The sequence below is a fragment of the Balearica regulorum genome, chromosome 4, assembly GCF_011004875.1.
Source record: "Balearica regulorum gibbericeps isolate bBalReg1 chromosome 4, bBalReg1.pri, whole genome shotgun sequence".
NCBI classification, from domain to species: domain Eukaryota; kingdom Metazoa; phylum Chordata; class Aves; order Gruiformes; family Gruidae; genus Balearica; species Balearica regulorum.
The window spans coordinates 62,278,128-62,300,891 of record NC_046187.1 but is presented as its reverse complement, the minus strand read 5'-3'; the positions used below and the strand labels follow the sequence as shown (position 1 = coordinate 62,300,891).

General features: G+C 40.3%; 1 protein-coding gene across 7 annotated transcripts in view; it reads right to left on the bottom strand.

The window, feature by feature from the left end:
- The window catches only part of CCDC149 (coiled-coil domain containing 149), a 54,148-nt gene extending 31,908 nt beyond the window's left edge, over positions 1 to 22,240 (bottom strand). For 2 of the 7 annotated variants that reach the window (XM_075752392.1, XM_075752393.1), the window contains exons 1-4: positions 21,703 to 22,230; positions 12,012 to 12,173; positions 11,436 to 11,474; positions 543 to 650 (exon numbers count right to left, since the gene is read on the bottom strand). In XM_075752392.1, coding sequence (XP_075608507.1) covers positions 543 to 650; positions 11,436 to 11,474; positions 12,012 to 12,173; positions 21,703 to 22,140 — 747 coding nt within the window. In that variant the 5' untranslated portion in view covers positions 22,141 to 22,230. Of the gene's footprint in view, positions 1 to 542; positions 651 to 11,435; positions 11,475 to 12,011; positions 12,174 to 21,702 lie in introns of all 7 variants that reach the window. The other 5 variants (XM_075752389.1, XM_075752388.1, XM_075752391.1 and 2 more) reach the window with 5 other exon arrangements.
- Positions 22,241 to 22,764: the final 524 nt, after the last annotated feature.

Sequence of the window (22,764 nt, the reverse complement as noted above, 5' to 3'; positions counted from 1 at the left end):
TTGAGCAATGTTCCATATAACTTGCTAAATTTAGCAATAAAATAAATTGGTTATGTAAGGGTAATAGGATGAGGGATAATACAAAGTTCACTATATATATATTTGTGATCAACTGCTCCATATTTTGGAAGAGAAAAATTATACCTCCTTGGTTTTATCATCTACTAAAATTTTGCTTTTTCATTGAAAAAAAAAAAAGAAAATTATCACATGATGAAGAAGACATGCTTATCCGTACTTATTTGTAAGAGGAAAAGGAGGGAAGGGAGGGAAGGTCTGAGATTGTTAAAGCAAGGCTAGCTGCAAAATGCATTATTAAAGACAACAGACCAAAAGCAACATAGAAAATTATATAATAAGCTGCACTTACTGGTATCTTGTACAAGCTTCTTTTGTTCTACTGTTTGAGCATTTATTGTAATCAAAGTATTCTAGAAGTTCTGTAATCCATTGTTTTATTTGTTTTCCTAAGAAGTAAATGCAAAATTCCAGCCCAGTTTACATGTTCCATGGCATTTACTGATAACAAAAGTTTATAATACCTTATTGTCCCCTTGTACTTCTCCCAGTCTCTGTTGAAGCTCTCTAATCTCTTCTCCAAGATGCTTATTTTGATCTTGAGCCTCACTCAGTAGTTGAGCAAGATTTGCCTAGAAAAGGAGTAAATATCAGTCCAAAGTTAGTGCCTATGGAGAGAAGTGTAAGTGTTGATTGAAAAGAAACCCTAGACTTACTCCTTATCTGTCAACAATCTTTATTTTTATTGTTGTTGGTACCCAGACTTCATGCTTCATTAGAGAGATAAAAAAAATGTCACTGGGGTTCCTTTATCTTTAATAGTAGTAAATATATACAGCATGTGTGTATACTCCCAGAACAGCACACAAACCCCAAACAAGACAAAATGAAAACATCCATGGTAGTTCTGGTACCTTGGCTGGTGGGAAGAGCAAAATGCAGAGTACTTTGACAATATTTGTACAAAGTTGCCAAAATAATAGTTTTAAACTTGCATATAATTAGACAAAAAGCACAGCTGAGAAATAATTATTATATAATTATATTCCCTAGTAGTGTTTTGAGTGGATTCCTAGCCAGTAAAGAGGATGCCAGCCAGAGTCCCCGCCCCTATACAGAGCAGCACCATGGATATTGCATTGCACAAAACTTCAAACGTGACCTGACTTGTGCTGTTAGTTAGTATGCAGACTTCTAGAAAAACAGAGGTGAAAGCTAGAGATTAAAAACAAACACTCCCACCACCTCCAAATAATCCAGGTGAAATATTACCATTCATATTAATCTACTAAGTTAGCAGGGCAAGCAGTCTATTCTGCAATTTTACAATTAAATTCCATCAGCTTGGTCAATAATGAAAAAATTAATGCAATCTCTTCCTTTCCTATCTACAGTATCTGAAAATAAGAAAATACTACAGATAAATTTATTATATTTTTACCCTAAAAATATCTCATGAATGCACAAACATTGACCCAGCACAGGAAAAGCCTACCAATGACATCTCTTCTAAGACAGTTACAAGCATAGTGGTTGATGTGCAGTCTTTCAAGACATTGCCTGTGGACAGCTAGGTGTGTCATCCATTGCCATAAAGCAGAAGAGTATAAAGAGAAATGAAAAAAGCATTTTCAGATCTTCTAAGCATGACTTGGTAAAGCCCCATGAGCCAGTATTTCTAAGCTACCTTTACATGTACTCCCTGGGTTTGAGGCCAATGCATCAACTGACTGTTTCTACTTCTCTCTTGGTATTTCAGGTTCAGTTTTAGTTTCCCTACTTGCTGTGATTCTCTTTCAACTCCCCCATTTCTCTATTTTGATCTCTCTCTTTTTCAGTCCTGCTCTTTTACCCAGTCATTCTCACTACCACTTGACGTCTCACAGGAGATTTTTGTGAGTTTTATCTTTAAAACTCAAACACTATCAAACCAACAATGCATCTGATAGCCATTCCTGCAAGCTTTCCCCTTGTTTACGAACAACTGCTATTTCCACACATTCAGTTTCATATTTAAGAGACCTATTAACATGAATATAGCTACGCATGCATCTGACTATTTGCATGATTTGACTAGTAAACTACAATTAATTGGAACTTTTGTACACTACTGTATGAAGAAGCTGGCTCCAAACTCCAATGGGTCTAAAACAGCAATAGCTTCAAACTTTTAAACAGGAAAAATAACATGAGAAACTGATATATCCTACTTGATGAACAACAAGCTTGATTCACTATTACAGCTTCTGTACTTCTGGTGCTCTAAGATCATAGGTTTTCAGAGTTCTCAGAAAGTAAAGTACATTTCCCACAGTTTTGGAAGAGATTAAAGCATTTTTTTAAACTACTGATAAACCTAAGGACTGCAAATAAATGATTTGGTAAAAAAGTGTGATAGTAAAAAACATAAATAGCCAATTGTAGGGCCAAAATTAAGCTGTCTTTGTTTTCAAGACAGCAACCATTCAAGCAATGCAAAAGGTTCCTCAAGTATTCTTTGGTAGAACGATTTTTTTTTCTATGCATTAAACAAATGTGTAATAGTCATTCACATATTGAATGAATCAAGGAGCTTCAGAACACATTGAATCAATGGTTTTGAGAGGTACTTAATGGCTGTTTAGAAGAAAGAAAACAAAGAACCCATGTTTGTAGGAAATTGTATTTAAACTGAAGTATCTATGGCTACTGCTCAGATGCAATTTTTTTTTTTTTTTAAGAAAGCTGACTTTCAATAAAGGCCATCCAACCACCAGACAGAGTTAGTTAAAAGGAACATGATTTGCACAAACCTCTCTGAAACACTTCTATTTATAAAGTCCCTTTTTACGATGAACAACTCCTAACGCTGCAATAGCACATGTAATTTCAGCCCCTGGGAAGAACTCAATCTCACTAATCAGTGTTTACAGCCACACCACCAGGATTCTAGCAGTCTGTAGTCAAAACCCAGCTCCCAGTAACTGCAGGAAAGGCATTACCATGCCTATACTAAATCTTCCTCCTCAGATTTATTTCCTTTAAAATCATTTCTCTGAGATTGCAATTCTATGCTGAATTTTATTTGTCAGTCATATAAATGACTTAACATGACAAAAAACCTTTATACTTGAGGCAGGGATTTTGGAAGAAACTTTAAATGAAGAATTTTAGACACCAAAATAAACCAGTCTCATTTAAGCATGCTAAGAGCATTACAACGAGCTAAGTATAGACTTGCTCCTTAATGCAAAGCTTCTATTATACTTCTGTTAAACTAAAACAACCAAGCTATGTCACAGAAGTAGTCTCCAGCAATTATTCATTTCCCTGGCTTAGAGGTTCCATACAACATATAATTTAGATTGTTCCCAGTTTTAAAGGTTTTTGGCAAGACCTCATTAAAGCTCTCGGTTAAACGTGGATAGAAGGAGAAACATTTGATTGTCCAAAGTGCTCTACCGGGCTTAAAGAGAGCTAGCCAAGAGGATATGTTGAACGACACCTGGACTTGGTACCATTTCTTTGGCATATATAAGAAAACATACCATATGGTTGAAAGATGATAAAACTAACAATGGAGGACTGGCTTTGTGAACCTGTAAGCATGTAGTTTTTGAGGAAAGGGGACAAATCTATGCAGGGAGAAAGGAGATTCATTTTCCCACCTGGCAACTTCTTTTCAATATTCACAGAACAGAGAATTCACTTAGAAATTCAAGACAAGTTACTTCAGCAGACAATAAAGCTCATATCATTTACCTGTGCAACACAGAACAACTCTGAAAATTAGCCAAATTCAGCTTCTCTAGACTCAATTTCTTCGACAGTTTCTTTTGATTCTAGGTGAAGCCTTAAAAAGGCTTCTGTAACTGCCAGAGTCTTTACTTCCTTCACTCACACTATTCAAAATTAACTCCAAAGTACTGATGAGGAAAGATTTCTGAGCCATGGGTAACAGGAGGGAAAGACGCAGAGGTCTATACCTTTCTGCTGCCTCATCTTGTCTTGCCTCAGCAACAACACACAGCAGTGCAAACTCTTCATTTCTCCTACCCTCTCTCAATGCAACTATTTGTAATACTAAATAACAGAGAGTGCTTCATTCAAGCCTCTGACTGCCCAATACAAGACAATCTTTCCGGAGCTCTGTCCACCTCTGGTGACATTCAGTTTCTGGTGCGTATTCTTGAGCCTCTGCAGAACGACAAGCTATTTGTTTTATGCCCATCTGTCACAGGGAAGCATGCATGTATGATTTGAGGACAGCCCAAACCCTCATAGTCATAAGAAACTGTCCCCACATACTTTTTTCCTCTGACAAAAAGCAAGTGCAGCTATTGACAACAATCCCACCAGAAGGCACGATGAAAGGTGAAAAAGATTGATGTGAGAGTGCCAAGTGGGATGTGCGTACCTTTATTACATAGAGGAAAAAAAGCACCATAAATCAGAACAGACCAGAGAGTGAAAGATTTGATGGGATGGAATCACAGACCTCACTCTTTTCCTCTTAGATTTTGTTAAAATTTGCAACAACATTTTTGGGATAGAAGTTGGAAGAGACCCTTACTTTTAGCCATAGACAAGCATCTGAAACTACTGACAAAAATACTTATAAATATTTATTAACATAAGCCAGTGAATACCTGTCAGACAGCGACAGATCTTTGCTCACTACTGACCGATGACCAAGAACGAGGAGGGCGGGAAGTAACTCTGAATAGTCATCCCTGGCATTATGCACTACACTTGAATTTGGCTCCTTTAACAATTTTGCAAATCTAGCCACACATACACACAGTGTTATTTTTCTTCACACCACTTTAAAAATGATGGATAGTAACACAGTCTTTAATATAGCTCTCAATTCTCTTGCACATAAATCTTATCCGACACTTAAAAAAAAAGAATTTTTTTTTTTTAAAAAAGGACTTTCTGCCTTTAGATACTGCCTGAAAAAGTAATTTGGCAAGGGGGAAGAGGGAGAAACTTCCAACATACATTTACGGTTTAAAAATATTTTTAAATACAACCAAGCATTTCTATACTGCAGTTTACAGTCTTTTATGGTTTTTTTCAGCCACACCTTCAACCAAAGAACACTGAATTATAGGGCTGACACAAAAAAAAGTTTGATGAAACATTAAGCACACTTGATGGGTGTGACTGATAGCAAATTTAATTGCAGTTTCTCCTCCAATGCATTCACATGATTGCAATGGCTGAATTAATACAGAAAAACCTGCTTTGCTTACCAACTACCATTGTTCACTCCCAGGTAGAAGAACTGAGGACCTCCCCTAGCACTAGCATCCTTATGATAAAAAGCAAAAATTATTGTGTTTTTCTCTTTAAGTTTAAAAAACGTGGAGAAGATTTCTGAAATTATAGGTCCTGGGCATACTAAACAAAATGCACTTAATATGGGTCATATTTCCCCACAGAAGAAATAACAGCAAAAATCAAAGCCTTGCCAAGCAGTCACTTGACATAAAACAAGAAGAAAATCCTCTCCTCCTCTGAGTGTATGCTGCTCTGAGAACCAGGCAAGAATCCCAACACAGAAGCACACCAGTCAAAACTTGACAAGGCTCTTCAGAACAAGTAAGACTCGCTCGTGCTCACATACCTTCAAGCAATCAGAATTTTTCTAGAGCTGATTAATAGAACCACAAAGCCATCTGAACAGTAGACATATAAAATTAATACTTTTCCCCTCCTTTTCAACCAGTCTTTTGTGTATTAGGTTAGCATAGTGCTGTACAGGACCAAACACCACCCAGCCAGACCTAGAGCATTTGCCAAAGGCTGACAGTCAAAATAAGGTTAGCATCAACTACAGACTCCTTTAAGAGGCTGGTTTTTGCCAAACAACTTGTGAACATACATCATAACCAGCAACCGAGGGTTTCAGTATGAACTACCAGTATCATGAGAAGTTACTTGGCAGAAATTCCTTCACTATGAAGGTTCAATAAGGTACTTCAGTAGCCCCATACTCCATATAGGCATCAAGTTTTTGTTGACAGCAGACGAATGTAGTCAAAGAGAAATGATTAATTTGTACTTATAAAAAGACTACTATACTAGGATAGAAGAAAAGATTGTTTCATTGCCTTGTTTATCAGGCAATGAAAACAATATTTTAGCTGCTTTGAAATCTTAAGGACAACTTAAGCTTTGAGATAACGCACAAAAAGAATAAAAATCCCTTAAACATTTTGAGTGTTGTGACTAATTAACAGAATATTTATCAAGAGTATTCAGGTGCAGGAGTGTGGAAAAGTGTGTCTCTATTCCATCAAGATTTGACAAGGCAACCAGAGAAGATGTGGTACACATCAGGTCTGAACAGTGCTCCAAATTTAAAAGAGGGACTGTCACCTCTATCAGAATCAGCATTACATCACTCCTAGCCTCATGCTTACTGCAAAACCTACATGTTGAGGAAACAACTGTGTCACTTCACAAAGCATGACTCCTAGTGTGGCTAAGAAGTTCTAGCTTTTGCATGCTGTCACCTGCTCCTATCGATGAAACAGCAAATTTCAGTGTGCAGAAGTCAAAACCTCTCCACTGGCTACGCGCTCACACAGGCACATTTTGAAATCCATGGGAACATTGCTCTCTGATGCGTTGCCAGGGCAAACAAGTCCACTATTTTCTATCTCTGCTGCCTTTCACTATGGGAGTCAAACACATGCACCTACAAAAAAGAGCAAAGCGCACAGGTCTCAGTTTGGCACATATATAATGTTTTTCATCTTCAAACCCTCTGAAGAGAGGGGGGAAACCACATTAATCTTCACAGCACCCTTGTGAGATAAATACAAAATGATTGCTTACCCTGTAGTGTACTTTATCTGAAGATTTTATCTCACAGGACTCTGAATGCAGCTTTTGTGCCTTAGCATAAGACTAGCAAAACTTCCTGAATTCTTTAATTAATAAGAAACAGTCACACTATAGTCACACCAGTCATTTTTTCTGATGATGTCAAAACTGGTCATAAGGTAATCCCTGAAGTTTGTTTCAAATGTGAATTGTGACAGTTGAGTACATTAAGCTGGAAGTGGAAGTGAAAGGGATCAAAATGGGTCCATTTGTGCTATGTCACAACGTACTCCTGTCTGGAACCTCCAGCTTGCCCCAAAATGCCACACTCATGAACTTATTCATCACCAGAAGTCAAGCTGTCTGACCAATGTCTTGATGAGTGGGTAGCACGCTGCTGTGACGTCAATGATTGCTGAAGCAGTCGGACTCTTGGCTTGGATGAATCACCCTGGGACACCTACGGATAACTGTAACAGAGTTAAGTTCCACAACCTTCAGGAAAGATGCACACAGGTTCTCTGACGAGACTTTTTGCCTGACAAAAAAAGTAACTATAAAGCTAGTAACTATAAAGACACAGAATGCACCTGACTACATGAGGGAAAAGTATCTTTGCCAATAGGCTGGCCAACCTCATAAGGAGAGCTTTAAACTAGAAAGGATGGAGGAGGGAACAAGGAGGTTTGGGATAGGGTAGGCAAGCGAAGAGCCTGGGATGATGGGAAGAGAAAGAACATAGCAATTCACCAAACAACTGAGCTGAAGTGTAATCTCTTTGAGCGTAGGCATGTAAAGAAGGAAGTGCCTGCAGAACAGCCTTGTGGGGAAAGCTCTCAAGCCTGTGCTGCAGAACTGGCACACTTGGATGCCCTCAGAGGCCTCTACTCTAAGGCATGCAGCACAGGGAAGTGTTTGAAGTCTGTGTGCAGTTACAGGGTTACAATCTCATTGGGATCATGCAGAAATGGTGGGACAGCTCACATGACTGGAGTGCTGTGATGGAGGGATACAGGCTCTTTAGGAAGGATAGCTGGGAAGGTGAAGAGGGGGTGTTGCCCTTTATGTGAGAGAGCAGCTGGAATGCATGGGCCCCTGCCTTGAGACAGGTCAGGAGACAGTTGAGAGCTTTTGGGTCAAGATTAGCAGGCAGACCAACATGGATGTTCTTATATGTACATTTGCTATAAATCTCCTGATCAGGAAGAAGTTGTAGATGAGGCCTTCTTCACACAACTGGAAGAAGCTTCATGTTCAACAGGCCATGATCTTCATGAGAGACTTTAGCCATCCCAATACCTTCAGGTATCTGAACACCAAAAAGACCCAACACTTTTTTACTTTGAGAGCGGTCAAATCCTGGAACTGGTTGCCCAGAGAGACTGTGGAGTCTCCATCCTTGCAGATGTTCAAAACATTACTGGACACAGTCCTATGCAACCTGCTCTAGGTGGCCCTGCTTGAGCAGGCAGCTGGACTAGTTGATCTCAAGAGCTGCCTTCCCACCTCAACCATTCTGTGACCCTGTGATGTTTAGCTCCATTTAATTTGATTCCTCATATATTTAAAATGCAAATATAAGCCCTCGCCAGTGAACATATGCATTGTGCCTTCATTCTTGACACACAGCCCCACTGCAAACCCATTATCTCCAACTGAGTGGTCTCACTCAGATCAAATTAAGCAAAGCACATTTAGGACTGTGGCCCTGCACAGTCATTCTCCTAACCATGCATTTTACTTCACCTTTGTTTATTCAAAGGATCTCATTTGTATTAAAAGAACTTTCATTTCATATAGAAGGTCAAAGGATTCACTGATCTGTTATTTCAACGACAAAGCTGCTCATGAATTGAAGTTATACCGAACATTTAAGCAATGTAGACGAAAATAACGGTCACTATAAACGAAGCTAGAAATCCTGTCGATGTTTTTTTCTTTAAGTTTCCCAACATGGCAACACTGTCCAACAGATACCCAGTATTTGTTTGCTATGTCATAAAAATGTTCTGTATCACAGCAAATGCATATAAATGTATACCACTGCAGAACTTCTATTCCTATAGGATGCACAACAGAGGCTCTGTAGACAGAGCAACATTTTAACACATCTTTCAAAATGGGCAGCGTCTATTGTTTACCATCTCTGGTGAATTTTAACATCAAAATAAACTCTTCATTATTCCTATTCTCCTGAAACATTTCACCCCTCCATTACTTATCCAAAAATTACCCTATACCTGACACCACTTTACACTATGAAACTACATTCAACCACAGCATGTAATTGTGAATGTTTGGTAAGAGGGGGCGGGAAGGCACTGACAGCTCACAAGCTGTGATAATCACTCTAATGGTGAAACACCTACTGCAGGAAAAGAGATTTCAGTAGCACAGTTTCTCATTTCCTGCTTTTGTTGGTTGGCAGAAGGCAACAGACATAGAACAATCTTTGGATTGTCAGAGATGTGTACCACTGTACACACAGCTTTGAGAGGGAAAACACTGCACTGCATGTTAAGATACCTTTAAGCAACACCAATTTTACAAAAATGCATCCTGAGTTAACTGCTTGCTGATAGAAATTGCCTGGTTACATGTTATTTCCATACAAAACATGAAAATTCTGTTGCAAAACAGGGAGAAAAGGCACTGCCGCAAAGTGTAATTGATAATAAAGGTGAAAAATTAAGAGATGAAGGAGAAGAAAGCAGCAATTCCAACCCACCTATTGCATTTAATGTTCTAGATTGTAATTTCAACAATAATTTCAACAATAATTTCTCAGTTGTGGTAAAGAAACATAACAGCAAATTGTTCAGCATATCATGGTTTCATCTCATTTCTGATCATAAGAACAGCATGCATTTTTGTGTCACACAAAATTAATTATAGGATTAGGGTCCCTGTCTTTATAAAGTGACTGAGGTCACAAACTTCTCCCAGCAGGCAACTAGGTTTCTGGGCAAAAAGGGGATAGAAGAAGTCCAAAAGAGCACAGAGAACTTCACTCTTAGTTGAGAAAATGCTAAGGAATGTACAGTAATAATGGAAAAATACTCAGAACTTTATTTTATTATTCTGTCATGCATTTCTCAAAGCAAAACTATACTTCAGAAAGGTTGCCCTAACTACTCCAGGTTATCCACCTTATATGTTACAGACGCACTTCTCAGGAAAATGAAAACTCAAGAAGTGCACTAGCAGCCTGTTACTGTACAACCTGAAGTATATATTGTCCTATATAAATGACCCCACTTGAGAACAAGATTTTCTTTCTTTCACTGTTACCTAGCATGAATACATAACTTCCTCAGAAAAAAAAGACCCCTATCTAGATTATTAAATGGCGCTCCAGGCACTTACCACGGTAAGATTTGCCAAAATTTAATATAATTGCAGCTTCTGAATTTAGACTAAATTTTGCTAGCGTTTTAGAAACAAGTGTCAGATTTATTTGTTTTGAAAGATGGAAGAGGAATTAGAACAACGTCCATGCGATGGCAAATCTCCCTTTCTACTTATCTCTGTAATGATCTGTATACTGCATTGGGTTTTTTCCTTTTAATTGTATATTCCTCAGCTCCAACTTCAGTAGTCGGAATGCACAAACCTATATCTGGTCATAAACTTTTATTAGAACTCTGTTGAAATAACAGAATTTCAAATAAATTATGCTAAATAACAAGGAAGTGAAATGATTCTATACTGAGCCACTGACGATTTGGCAGCTATTTGTTTAAGTGCCTGAAGGAGTAATTATATTGCCTCTGACAGTTTAGTTTAGAACAACCAAGATCCTAAGCTCTTAAAATTTTAAGAAAATAGCAAGAACTACATGCAAACTCCCAGGGAAAGGATGACGAGAAAAACCTCTGACCCATTAAGAGAATGCAATAACCATGTTTAAAACATGGTAAAAAGCCTTTCAGGACTAGCAATTACAGTAATAACTTTTGTTCTTTTGGGTTTTCCTCCTCTCCCTGCTCACACATTGTGTTTTGGGTGCCATTTTTCTTTAAAAATTAAGATAATTTTAAGATGTGACAACCAGCACTCCACAACAGGGACATACTATATGGATCTCCGGGAACAAAATAAAAAGTGAGCAGGCAAGAAGTTTTTTAGGGGAACCATAAAATGCAATTACCATCGTTCTTACCATTTATAACTCGCAGAGCCCAAGTGACCTGGGAGAGTACCTAACAGAAAACAGTACTCACAACAATAAATTAACAATTACGGGATGCAGACAATGCATTCCCAGATTGCTTTTAAGTATGAGAAGTTCTGTCACAAACCCATTTTTGGACTTAATACAAGAAGGATAAACAACAAGGAGAACAATCTCAAGTCTCCGTACACTTATCAATTTCAGTCTCAGGTGAGCATAAAAGCAATAGCCATATATTCCAATTAATGATAGTTCAGATATTTCAGAGTAAAACATGTTTAGACAAAAGCATAAGAAGCCACAATTTAAAGACTGAGCTTTTCAACAGACATGAATGCTTGCTTTTTACCAGATTTCTTAGTTAGTATTTTCACATTTCTGCAAAGCACTTTTGTAGCATATATGTCAACTGAAAAATAAATCCTACCTGTTTCCTCTTTTCAGGTGGAAGGGATGGATCCCCATCCTACAAATAAATGGACATATTTTATGGGCAACTTATTTCTGAAGTCAGCAACTGTATTAACTTTGTGGATCAAATTTAATACATGTATTTTACCTAAAATGTTATCAAAATTGTTTCAAAAATACTGCATCTTGATTAATACCAGTAATATTAATTTCAACTCAAAAAATTGTCTAAGGCTGAAGATTTGTTTACATTTCTAGAACAGCAGGTCATTACAAATTTATGTTGCATTATTTTTCATAACGGTACATTAAGTTGCTGTGGAATAATAATACCGCAGTCAGTTTTTAAATGGAATTATGACTGAAACTAATTTCCTCAGAGCACGCGCTGTCTTTCTGTGTCTTATATAACAGGCACTACCTCATCAATGCGGAACAAATGAGTAATAATATGATCAGGGCTGTACAACTGCAGGACTACTGTAAACAAGTACCTAAACATTTTTACAGCACTCATTATGGACTTCTTTTGATTTTTTTTGAGGTTGACTCTTGTCCCCCAATTATACAGTATTCATAAAGAATAACCTACAATCAGCTCCCGATACTTCTTTTTCAGAGACTGGTGTCGTTCCCGCAACTGGTTGGCCATAAGCTTGTACTGGTCTCTTTCTTGCTGACAGGTGTCCAGTTCTTTGGAAAGGATTAGCAATGCCTCCTTTTTACTTTCGAGCTTCCTTTTACACACCAGATACTGAAAAAGAGAAAACAAACAAACAAACCCCTAATTGTAACAAGCCATTTCTACCCCAGCCAATACTGGATTCAAGAGTCTGAAGTTTTCCTCTCAAAAGATGAAGGAAGACTCTCTGCACAAGATCAAAGTCTTCCACAAGTCCTCTTAGCTTATTAATAACAATCACAGTAAAGAAATCTGTTCTACCAGAAACCTGAAATCCATTTGTAAGGCCACATGCTCACCTGACCACCGTGAGTTAGAAAAATTAAGCAATTCAAGTTTCTCCTCTTTTTCCTCATATGCAACAGTGTGAGGAATCTCACAGCTTGACCCGCAGCCCTGGGAAGGCTGCTGGAAGGAAGAAGCCTTTGCAAACTCCCTTTTCTACTTGTGTCCACAACACCCAGCTCTCAGTTAGCAACCAGCCTGTCCCACCTCATTCCTCCTTCCCTCCTCCTTCTCCTCCTCCCCACCACCAGCAATGTCCTCTGGGCTCAGCCTCCCACCTGGACAGTGCAATGGGACTGTTACAGCAGAAGGGGTAGCATGAGCAGCAATCAAAATTTACCTTGAGTCTACAACAATTACAGTGTGATACCCTATCGACACAGATAAAACTAATTCAGCTGCGATACTATACACATGTGCTTGCTGAGTCGAAAGAATGGGAAATAATGCAGGAATACTGCAAGCACCTAAATCAGGAGGGAAGGTAGAGGTGAGCCCCTCCAGCCACTGCCTCTTATGCATAGGGCTCATGCACAAAGCAAAGCAGAACTTGCAAATCTTAGCTGTTCTGCATTAGTCTGATCTGCTCTACTGCCTTTCCCCACAGAGAGGAAGAAAGAATAATGTGCACATCACCCTTTCCTGCAGTGGCTGAATTTTACCTATCAAAAGTTTCAGGCAACTTTTTTCACTTAACGTGATGTTCAATCAGCAGATTCTTCTTACCCATCACTTGACACTGCCCATGCTAAAGCATATATTTCTATTTCTGATGTTACTCACATGAGACATGGCACTAAATGCTTTCTGAATGTGCTCTGCAAGAGACTAAATATCACAGCAGTCATGAAAACAATTTATAGTTTCATTATATACTCTGACAAGAATACTTTGTCATTATGGGCTCTTGCACAAAGTAAGAGCATCAGCACTTCCATACTGTTCAAGTTAGTGCTGTTCTTTGGGACAAAAATCATTATTCGTATGTACTACTTGCTTGGAATTGACTTTGTTAACCTCAATTGCAAGTCAATGAGAAAGGCAAAAGCAGGTTTTGTATATTAGTACCGCCAACCTTTTCCAAAAATGGTAAATGCTTAGTTGCAAAAAAGCGGGAAGGGAATGAGAAAAGCAATTCCAAGAAGGATTTGAACTCTCAAAAAGGACACTTCCACCTTGGATTAATTTTATTTCTGGCAATACTGAAGTTGAAATCCTGCCATAAATTTTCTGGATTATGATGCTTTGGCATCAACAAAGGCAACTGTACCTATGTACTTATGTCCTTACTGACACCTTACACAGATGTCAAGTCCTCTGATAAAGCACTGAAAGGTATCAGAAGCTAAATTTTAATATTGTCGGCAAGTGATCATAGTGACATAGTAAAGTGCTTCAAATTTGATAGAATAATTCCTTCCCTTACAGGGAAATATTTGCCTCTGACAACCTCTCTTCTTTTTTCCAGTTTCATCTCGTATCTTAGTCAATTCTAAAATATGCCTTCACTAAATTGATTTTAAATACTAACAATCTGATACACTAATTGCAACTAAAAACAAGTAAAAGCAAACCTATCACTTCTTCAGAAAAAAACAAACAAACCCCAAAACCCCTGAACCAAGCAGCCTGGCCTGTTTCTTTAACCACCAGGAAGAATGAAGCTGGCAAATGCCTACGTGGAATGTACACAATGGGAGGGGAGCAAAGCTAAACATCTCGCCCTAGGACAGCCACACCACCAGCAGGTGCCTCTGAGCCTTGCCCTGAGTGCTGGTATATGAAACAGTGTACGGGAGTCGGAAGTTAACTGGAGCATGTGGAGAAGACTATAAAAAATAATACTTTTTTGTGAGGGTGGTGAGGCACTGGAACAGGTTGCCCAGAGAGGTTGTGGATACCCCCTCCCCGGAAGTGTTCAAGGCCAGGTTGGATGGGGCTTTGGGCAACCTGGTCTAGTGGAGGGTGTCCCTGCCCATGGCAGGGGGGTTGGAACTAGGTGATCTTTAGAGTCCTTTCCAACCCAAACCATTCCAGGATTCTATCATAATGCCTATCAGGCAGGAAATGCAGACCTAGTGCTAAACAAATCTTGCTTCTGCCATGAGTCACAGCCCCTCCACAAAGGAGACGCTCAAAGCATAAAAGAAAGCTTCTCCTTTCACAGCAACACTGGGGGGGGGCAAGGGAACTCTCCATTATCTATTAGGTTGAAGATAATGAACCATAAACAGATTGTGGGGACAGTTGTGTTCAGGGTCTAAATGAAAAGGAATAATGATCTCCTCCTTGTTTAAAGTATATTTTAACTTGATGAATTATATACTCATGATGTGCCATACAGAAGGAAGGGGCTTGGCATCTCTCCTCAATGTGCTGTTTGGATTTTACTACAAAATGACTGCTTAGAAGATCTTTTGAAGCCATTTTTGCCTTTTGCATATATTGACTTTACCAAATAAACGGGATAAAAATAGTAATAGTGTAAAGCAATAGCGTTTGTTTCCGTGGGCTTATGGTACAAGAAACAATAAAGGCACAGCATTTCTGTGGAATTTGATTATTCAATAGAGCTATGTTTCCAATTCACATTACAATTTTTGAAGGAAAAAACAAATTATACAAAGATAGACTTCAAAGTGGTTATTCAATATATATGATTCTGAATGTTTAAAAAAAAAAAAAACAAAAAAGGTACTAATAATGACCATAAACTGACCTAAGAACTGTACTAGAGAAATGGATTCTACTCAGGGAAACAACTGAGTCCCACTATCAATTTCCCATACACGGACAAAAAGGTGCAGCAAAATTGGTATACTGTCAAAAGGAACATAGGAGTTTAACAGTCTTTTTAGAGCAATGCAAGCAATAAGGAAAATTTTCTCATGTAGTCTGAGAAAAAGTATTCAATAGATGCTTCTGGCATTTATATAGAGATTTCTTCCTCTGCAATTGAAGGAAAACCTACATCTCACATTCTGTTTATCAGCGAGACAAACAAGTGAATTCTGTTATGCACTATAGTTACTACAAAATATTCTTATTGTCTTTTGTTTCTTTTTTAATTGATGTTCCAAAATAATCTTTGAGTTTAAAAAACAGTTCACCAAGAACCAGCTGCTATACTTTCAATCTAAAAGCTACAACGTACAACTTTTCATATCTGTCTAGTGACTTTTATCTACCAATTCACTGTTATCTGCAATAAAGCAAATTATAATTGCTACAAGGAAGATCATAATAATTAAAGGAATATATATTACATCCTACATTACTGCCTGAACTGCTTTACAGCCAGATAACTACTTTAGTGAAATTGAGTAAAAAGAGACTGACATTACAGGAGAGTGTAACTGCTCCAAGGTGACCCTCTACATTGAACACTTACTATTTGTCCATTGCTATTTTTAGTGACAAATCTGGATAGATGTCATTAACAACGCCCTAGACATAGTCTAATAATCTGATGAAGCTGGGACACTGTCAAGGTTTTAGACTTTCTATTTTTAAACAAACACACTGAATTCCTATCAGAAAATTATTTATTTTAAATTTGTACAAATTACTGGCCTATACTTGGGTATTTAATGGCAATTAGTGCCAAGAAGGAAAATATCTAATTTTCTGAGGGTAAAAGTAGAGATACAATCTCCAAATTGTGCTTTGGAATCACTGTAGATCACATTCTGTGTTCTCTCAACACTCCAGGACCTAGTGTCCTGCCAAATGTTGATGGGCCACCACACTGTACATGGGCCTGGAAACCTATCGTCCACCATGCTCTCAGAGAAACTATGAAATCTACTCACCATCTTTTGGGCCAGAGATCCAATTGCTATTGAACTGCCTGAAGTTTTATCAAATTTCTCCTCACTGTACTCTTGGAGGCAATTTTTTTGTGGAAATGACAAACTGAAGAGTCCCAAAATGCACTGCAACATCACTCTTCGGGGTGTTTGTTGACTGTGTTTCAGTAACGTTGCTCCCCTTGACCGTTCAAGGGGATTTTATCTCATTTAAACCGTTCAACTTATCTGAAAGAGTCAAGCACTCAGACTCAAGAGAAATACACAATTACTGGCCATTTACCTGCCATCTCATGTCCTCATCTCCGATAAAACCTAAGACAATGAAGTGTCCTTGGTTTTATTCCAAAATATCAACTCTGCGTTTCCTGCTGCTGAGCGCTTGCTTCACTAGCTATCTCCTGACCGCCGAGACACAAAGCAGGCTGCTATCATTCACTCATGACATAAGTGATACAAGCAGCTCCCCAGACCACCACATCTTGTCTTGATGACAGTATTATACTGCATCATCTTCACTGGTCATTTAGGAATTACCATTATTTGATTTGATTAGTCAAAATAACACTATTTTGCAATGTGGCCCAGCCCGTAAAAGTTTTGTATGTTGTGCATCAGATTACTAATTTTTAATTTCTCCGTGCTTGTTCCTGGAACACAGAAACATGAGAAGCAAACACTTGATCTGTTGCCTGAAAGCCCGGCATGCAAGTCTCCGTAGCACCTCTCCCATAGCTCTGAGAACTTTGGAGAGCAGTGTGTCACAATGCCAGCTCTTTTAGCATTTCCATTTCCTTTTCCAAATGACAAAGCCATTACAATGCCAACCCAATCACCTAGGGACCTCAGAGCATCCGCTCCACTTTGTTCTTCCCTACAGCCACTGGCATTTGTCTGCATTTAGAAAAGCTCTGAAATTAGTGGCTCCAAAGCCTGCTGGGTCCCCCCATGTAAGTTTGGTGAATTACATTTCACACACTGTTTGAAAAACCAATATGACAGAAAGTTAGAGAGCTATTATAAACATGAAAATCTCACTAATTTTCCTTCCTCTACTCTCTTGTCCATATAAAAAAAATGTGCAACCAATGGGAAAGCTATGCTCTGCCAATGACAAGCAGGCTAGGTTTCTCACTCTTATTCAGAACTCATGTCTGAAATATTTAGCTATTCCAATAAGAACTACTCCTCAGTAGTTGCATGTTTGATAAAAATTCCCCAAAACTCTTTCTCCAAGTTTTAAGTTGGCAATTACTAGGCAAGGGAGCTCAAGAGTACAAGCATATCACTTCCCTCCGTGGTGCCAAAGACCATACACAGTTAGTAATCAAGAAATAGCCTCTTGAGAATGACAAATTAAATGGAGACTTTCTTCAAACTAATTTTAGGAGGCACAGTTACATATGAGTAGCTGTAAATAGCATACAGTAAATGCTCTAACCTGTGGGAGGTGACAAGGAAAAGAGAAGCATTTTGACATTGGATTTAATTCTAGAAGTTGGAAAATCCGGGGGAGAAGCTAGTAGAAAGGATGGAGGACAACCCTTATGGTCTTATGGGTTTCCTAGGAAACGTTTCTTGCTTCCAGTGGAAAACACCACCAAAAGTACACGTTCTCCAAGCAGTATTAAATTAGGACTGGTGCCAACTCTCAATGAAGTGAATGGAAGCACACTCACTGACTTCAGCAGAAAGGAGACCAAACCTGTAGAAGTCAGCTCTCCAAAGCAAGGGCAGAGGTGGTCCTGCAGATTATGCAAAAGTGTTTTTTCCCTACCAGTACTGTTCAACTCATGCTACCACCTACTCCTTCCTCCATCACTGATTCTGTCATCATCCTTAGATCAAATGATTCCAAGACAGATTACATGGAATTCAGGCAAAAACTGAAATCACATCCTTCTCCACAGCAGAACATACAGAGTTGGAAGCTTCTACAACCTTTCAAAAACAAGTCCCAAACTACCCTCGAACAAAATTCATGTATCATGTTTTTCACTCATATTCATGGGATTTAGTTATGTTTCATCTCCCTTACAGAGACAGGAAAACTAAGCCACTAAGGAGTTGACTCACATGAGTTTGTGTAAGTCAACAGCTTAGCGTATCCATAAATATGGCTGTCAGGCTGAGAAGTACGGACATTTAAAAACACTTAACAGCAAACAAACAAAACTCTACAACCAAGATTTCAGTGATCAAAATTATTTTCAAGAATTCTATTCTCTTCAGTGAAGAATACAGTATACCCACCTTTCTGTGATTGCTTTCTAACAGCGCACTCAACAAAGCAACTAATTAACTGTCACACTTTCCTCCGTTGATTGTCTTCCAGGTGGGAGAGGTATTTTGTTTGCACCAAGGATTTTTCTTTTTTTCTTTTTTTTAATGAGACATTCAAAGGCATGTTCAAAGGAATGGGCTGCACTCTTGGAATAGTACTTTGAGATTTATGAAGATCACTTGTTTCTGGAGGACTTAGGCCACCATCTCAGTCCAGCCAGCAAGAAAATTCTTGCTATGGCTCAGTTTCATTTGTGTCAAACAAGCAGTTATTGTCCAGGTCTTCATCCTACAGCTTTACCAGGCTTTTAAATATCTTAAACACAGGTCATTCAGTGAGTGAAATGTTACACAAAAACCCACACTCCAAGAAAAATTATGCAGTAACCCAAAAGAGTACTTTACCTTTTATATATATTCATCCACTACCAATACTTGAACTCTGCTGAAGAACATGCAAAACATATGCGGATTCTCACTCCTGAAGCTTGTTCTTTTGCATTCGGTTTGCAAGATTATCAGTGGAAATAATGTATTTGCTAAGTTGGCTTTGTCCCAGTGTTCCTTCCTACGTCATCCTATTCAGAGTTAGTTTAAAGAATGTTCAAGGTGCAAAGATTGTTCAGAGTACCAGGAGCACACTAGGCCTGAAATGCATGTGGCTGTAGAATAAGTGGAAAAATACATAAACGTGGAGGCAAAAGAACAAGCAAGAAGTTAGAGATGAGCAGAGAGATACATGAAATGATACAGAGCAAAAGGCACTGAAATGGAACAAAAGTCAAAAGGGAAAAAAAGAGTAAATACAGAAAAAGATTGGAATGCACGAAAAAAACCCAAGCATTTTTTTATCTAATGAAGAATGAAAAGCACACAGCATACAGCTGTGTGTACAAGTGTTTGTGTATGTATATATAAGGACCAAAAATACATCCTACCACTTTTCTTAACGTCTGCAATACCAGACTTCTAAAAATATTACAGTTGCTTTGACAAGTATTTCAATTACTCCTAGCTTTCAAATTTGGAGGACTGAGCTTGTGGAAATGAAAAAGGATGTGACCATGGATCTGAACCTACCAGTTTCTGGTCTTTTATACCAAGATTTTGAACCTCATTCTATGTTTCAGCTGTCCACCATCAGCAATGTGAGAGTGTTCGTTTAGAGCTACCACATTTTTTCCTATCTTATCTTATATTTTGAAAGCACTTCAAAATGTTTACAAAATGTGTAAGGAACAAAACTTAAATCACCTAGCAGACACAAACTAAGAGGCCTAGAGAAGCTCTGTACCACTGATGGATACACTAAACTGGAAAAACTTATTAGAAGTTACTTCAGAAGTTAGAGCCACTTTCTTACAGACCCATTAGGATGTTGGAGTTAATGGGTAAATCACACGAAGTTAATCACAACAGCCAAAGGAAGAGGAAGGCAAAAGAGGAAAGCCTATACCCTGACAGCATGAGCTACAGGCTTCACACAGAAAAACAGGTTGTAAGCCTGCTGTGGGAACAGAGAGAAAGGAAGGAAAAATGGAATATAAATCAATAGGCTTCTAATTGTTCCTGGAAAAAAAGAAATTATATGTATGCTTAAGTATTTGCAAGAATGTAGCTCAGCACAGTCATTAAACTTCACTACAATCAAGAAGCCTCTAAACCAGAAATAAGTGCTCAATTTCAGGATTAAGTTTTTAGGTTAAATCATATCAAAAGTAAAAAGTTCCAAAGTAATTCTAAAGGACTTTTTAAAGCCAAGAATAGGGACATTTCCTTTGAACACACCTCATGAATTGTCTCTCTTACTCTTCCCTGCCATGTGACACCACCCCCAAATAAAACTCCATTTGGGAAACGAGATGTCAGATGCAACACTGCACTATCAGGATACTACTAAAAGCACACTTTTCACCTTCTTCTGCATTCTTTTGTGTGCTTGCAAGCACTGTGTGCAGAGGTAGACTCCAATTCTAGCATAGATCTGGGCCTGCACAAACTCCCACTGAAATCACCATGAGAAGTGACAGGTTCAGGACCCTAAACTCATGCATCTTTTTGACAGGTCAGGGCCTTAAGCCATGCTCACATAATCTAATGGAGTGAAAGCCCTCCTGAAATCAGAGGACTTCACCTGTGTGCATTATACTCTAAGACAGTAGACTCAGTTTGATCTAGGCCCATGCCATTTGCACAAAAGTTTTGTTTGCTAGCTGCAAACATAAAAATACTATTTTTAAGGTTATGCAAAATCAATGCAATGCAAAATGCAATGCAAAAATCAGCAGGCTAACCTGCTTCAAACTTCATGGTTCTGCCTATTAAACACACTTGACTTTGATGATACTACTTTAAATTACACTGACCTCAAGTTGTTTTGAGTTTGGTAACTTACCATACTTGAAAACGTGTATCTGTAAACACTGTGGATCTGTTAATGTGGACATAATGGATAATATAATTTTCTGTTCTTGTATTCTGAAAATCCTCCACCTGTTGAAGCTCATGGCCACTGTGCTATTACAGATTTTTCTCCCATTTTATAAATGACACCGTGGGTCTCAAAACCCTTTAATTTGTGATTCAAGTGAAGTAAGAAAACAAAGCATATGCCAGAGAGGCGAACTCCAGGAGCAGACCCATCACCCAGCCGTGGCAGGGCTGCACAGCCGCTGGACCTCCCTCCGAGCCGGCAGCAGTGGGAGGCCCGAGGCCTCAGCCCCACGCTGAATCCCTGGCGGTTTCAAACCCACAGCAGGCTCAGCGCCTAACAAACTGTTTTCTGGCAGCCACACGGCAGTTAATACAGGCGAGAGGCTGTAACACTCGCCCCGGTGTTTTAGCAGCCGTGCGGGGGGTCAGGGCTGGCGGCGTGAGGGCGGTTCGCAGCAGGGCTGTGGCCACACACGGCAGACGTGGCCGTACAGCTCAGCCTCGTCAGGCTACAGTTCAGTGCCCCCCGCCGGCTCCACCTGCTGCCGCCCCCGCCGCGGGGGTCGGGGTCTCTCTCGGCCCCAGGCCGGGACGGGGTCCTCTCCCTCCGGCTCTGGACCTCGCCCCGGCAGTTTCCCCAAGCAGCGAGGCAACAGCCGGGTGCCGCGGCGGGGCTAGTCCCCCCGCCCCTCTCCCCCGGCGTGCCCCGGAGGGCCAGTGCCCGGCGTCCAGGCCGCGCCGCGGGAGGTTGGGCCCCCCGGCCCGCGGCTGCCCCCGTTCCGCCGCCTCACCTCGCTCACCAGCCCCTGCCAGTCGCTCTCGCTGCGATGGGAGCTCATGGCTCCGGCAGGCCGCGGCGGCATGCGGCGCCGAGCGTCTCCGCCCGCCCCGGCCTTCCGCCGAGAAGCCTGCGGGGAGAGGCGGGGCCTGCGGCCGTCTCTTGCCGGTCGGCCAGGGCCGCCCAGCGGCGTTCGGGGCACGGGCCTGCCGGAGCCGGGCCTAGCGCGGCCCTGCCCGCGGAGCGGTGCCGGGCCCAGGCTGCCTCCACACGGCGAAGTTCCCCGACGGTGTCGTGCAGAGCCGCGGTGCCCGGCTAGGAAGGCTGGTACGCGAGGGAAGAGTGTGGGTGACGCTACGGGCAGCGTGGTGAGCAGGAGGACAAAGAGGCAGAAACCCATTTTCTCAAACACGGTACTGGAACACTGCCCACTTTGGGCACAGATCTCCATTGTCACTCAGTTCACAGAGGTATAAATAGCGTAACGGCCCAGGACTTGGACTGGCTTCTTTTTCTCCCCGTTAGCGCAGATGCCCCTCCATGCGCACTGAAACCCACGCACGCTGCCCTCACGGTGCTCCGCACCCTTCCAGATCTCTCTGCTCCAGCCGCACCCCCGCGGCCAGAGCCGCTGCACGATACGTGCCCACGGAGCGGGACCACGCCGGGGCACATCACGTGTGATCTTCGTTACACTACTAACACGGCGAGTGCTCCCAGGACTTCGGTTTTCCCAGCAGAGTCGGAGTGTAATTGCAGGCAGTATTCAACAGCTTAACCCACAATTACTCTTTGTTTTAAAGAACACAACAAACAGCACAAGACAGCACAATACAGTATGCCTGTATCATTCTTTACAACAATTTCCCCACTGTTAAGACTTGTTTGTGGTTTAGCATCTAGGCACGGTGTCCTTCTGTTATCCAAAACGGCTGAGAGATCCCTCCTTTGACAACTTCACCTCCCTTCGAGCAGGTGATGCCTCAGCCTCAGCACTGGCAGCATTTCCATTCCAGGTGCTTAATTAACAGCTTATCTAAACATCTAAACGTAGCAGGAGATCTCTTTGAATGTA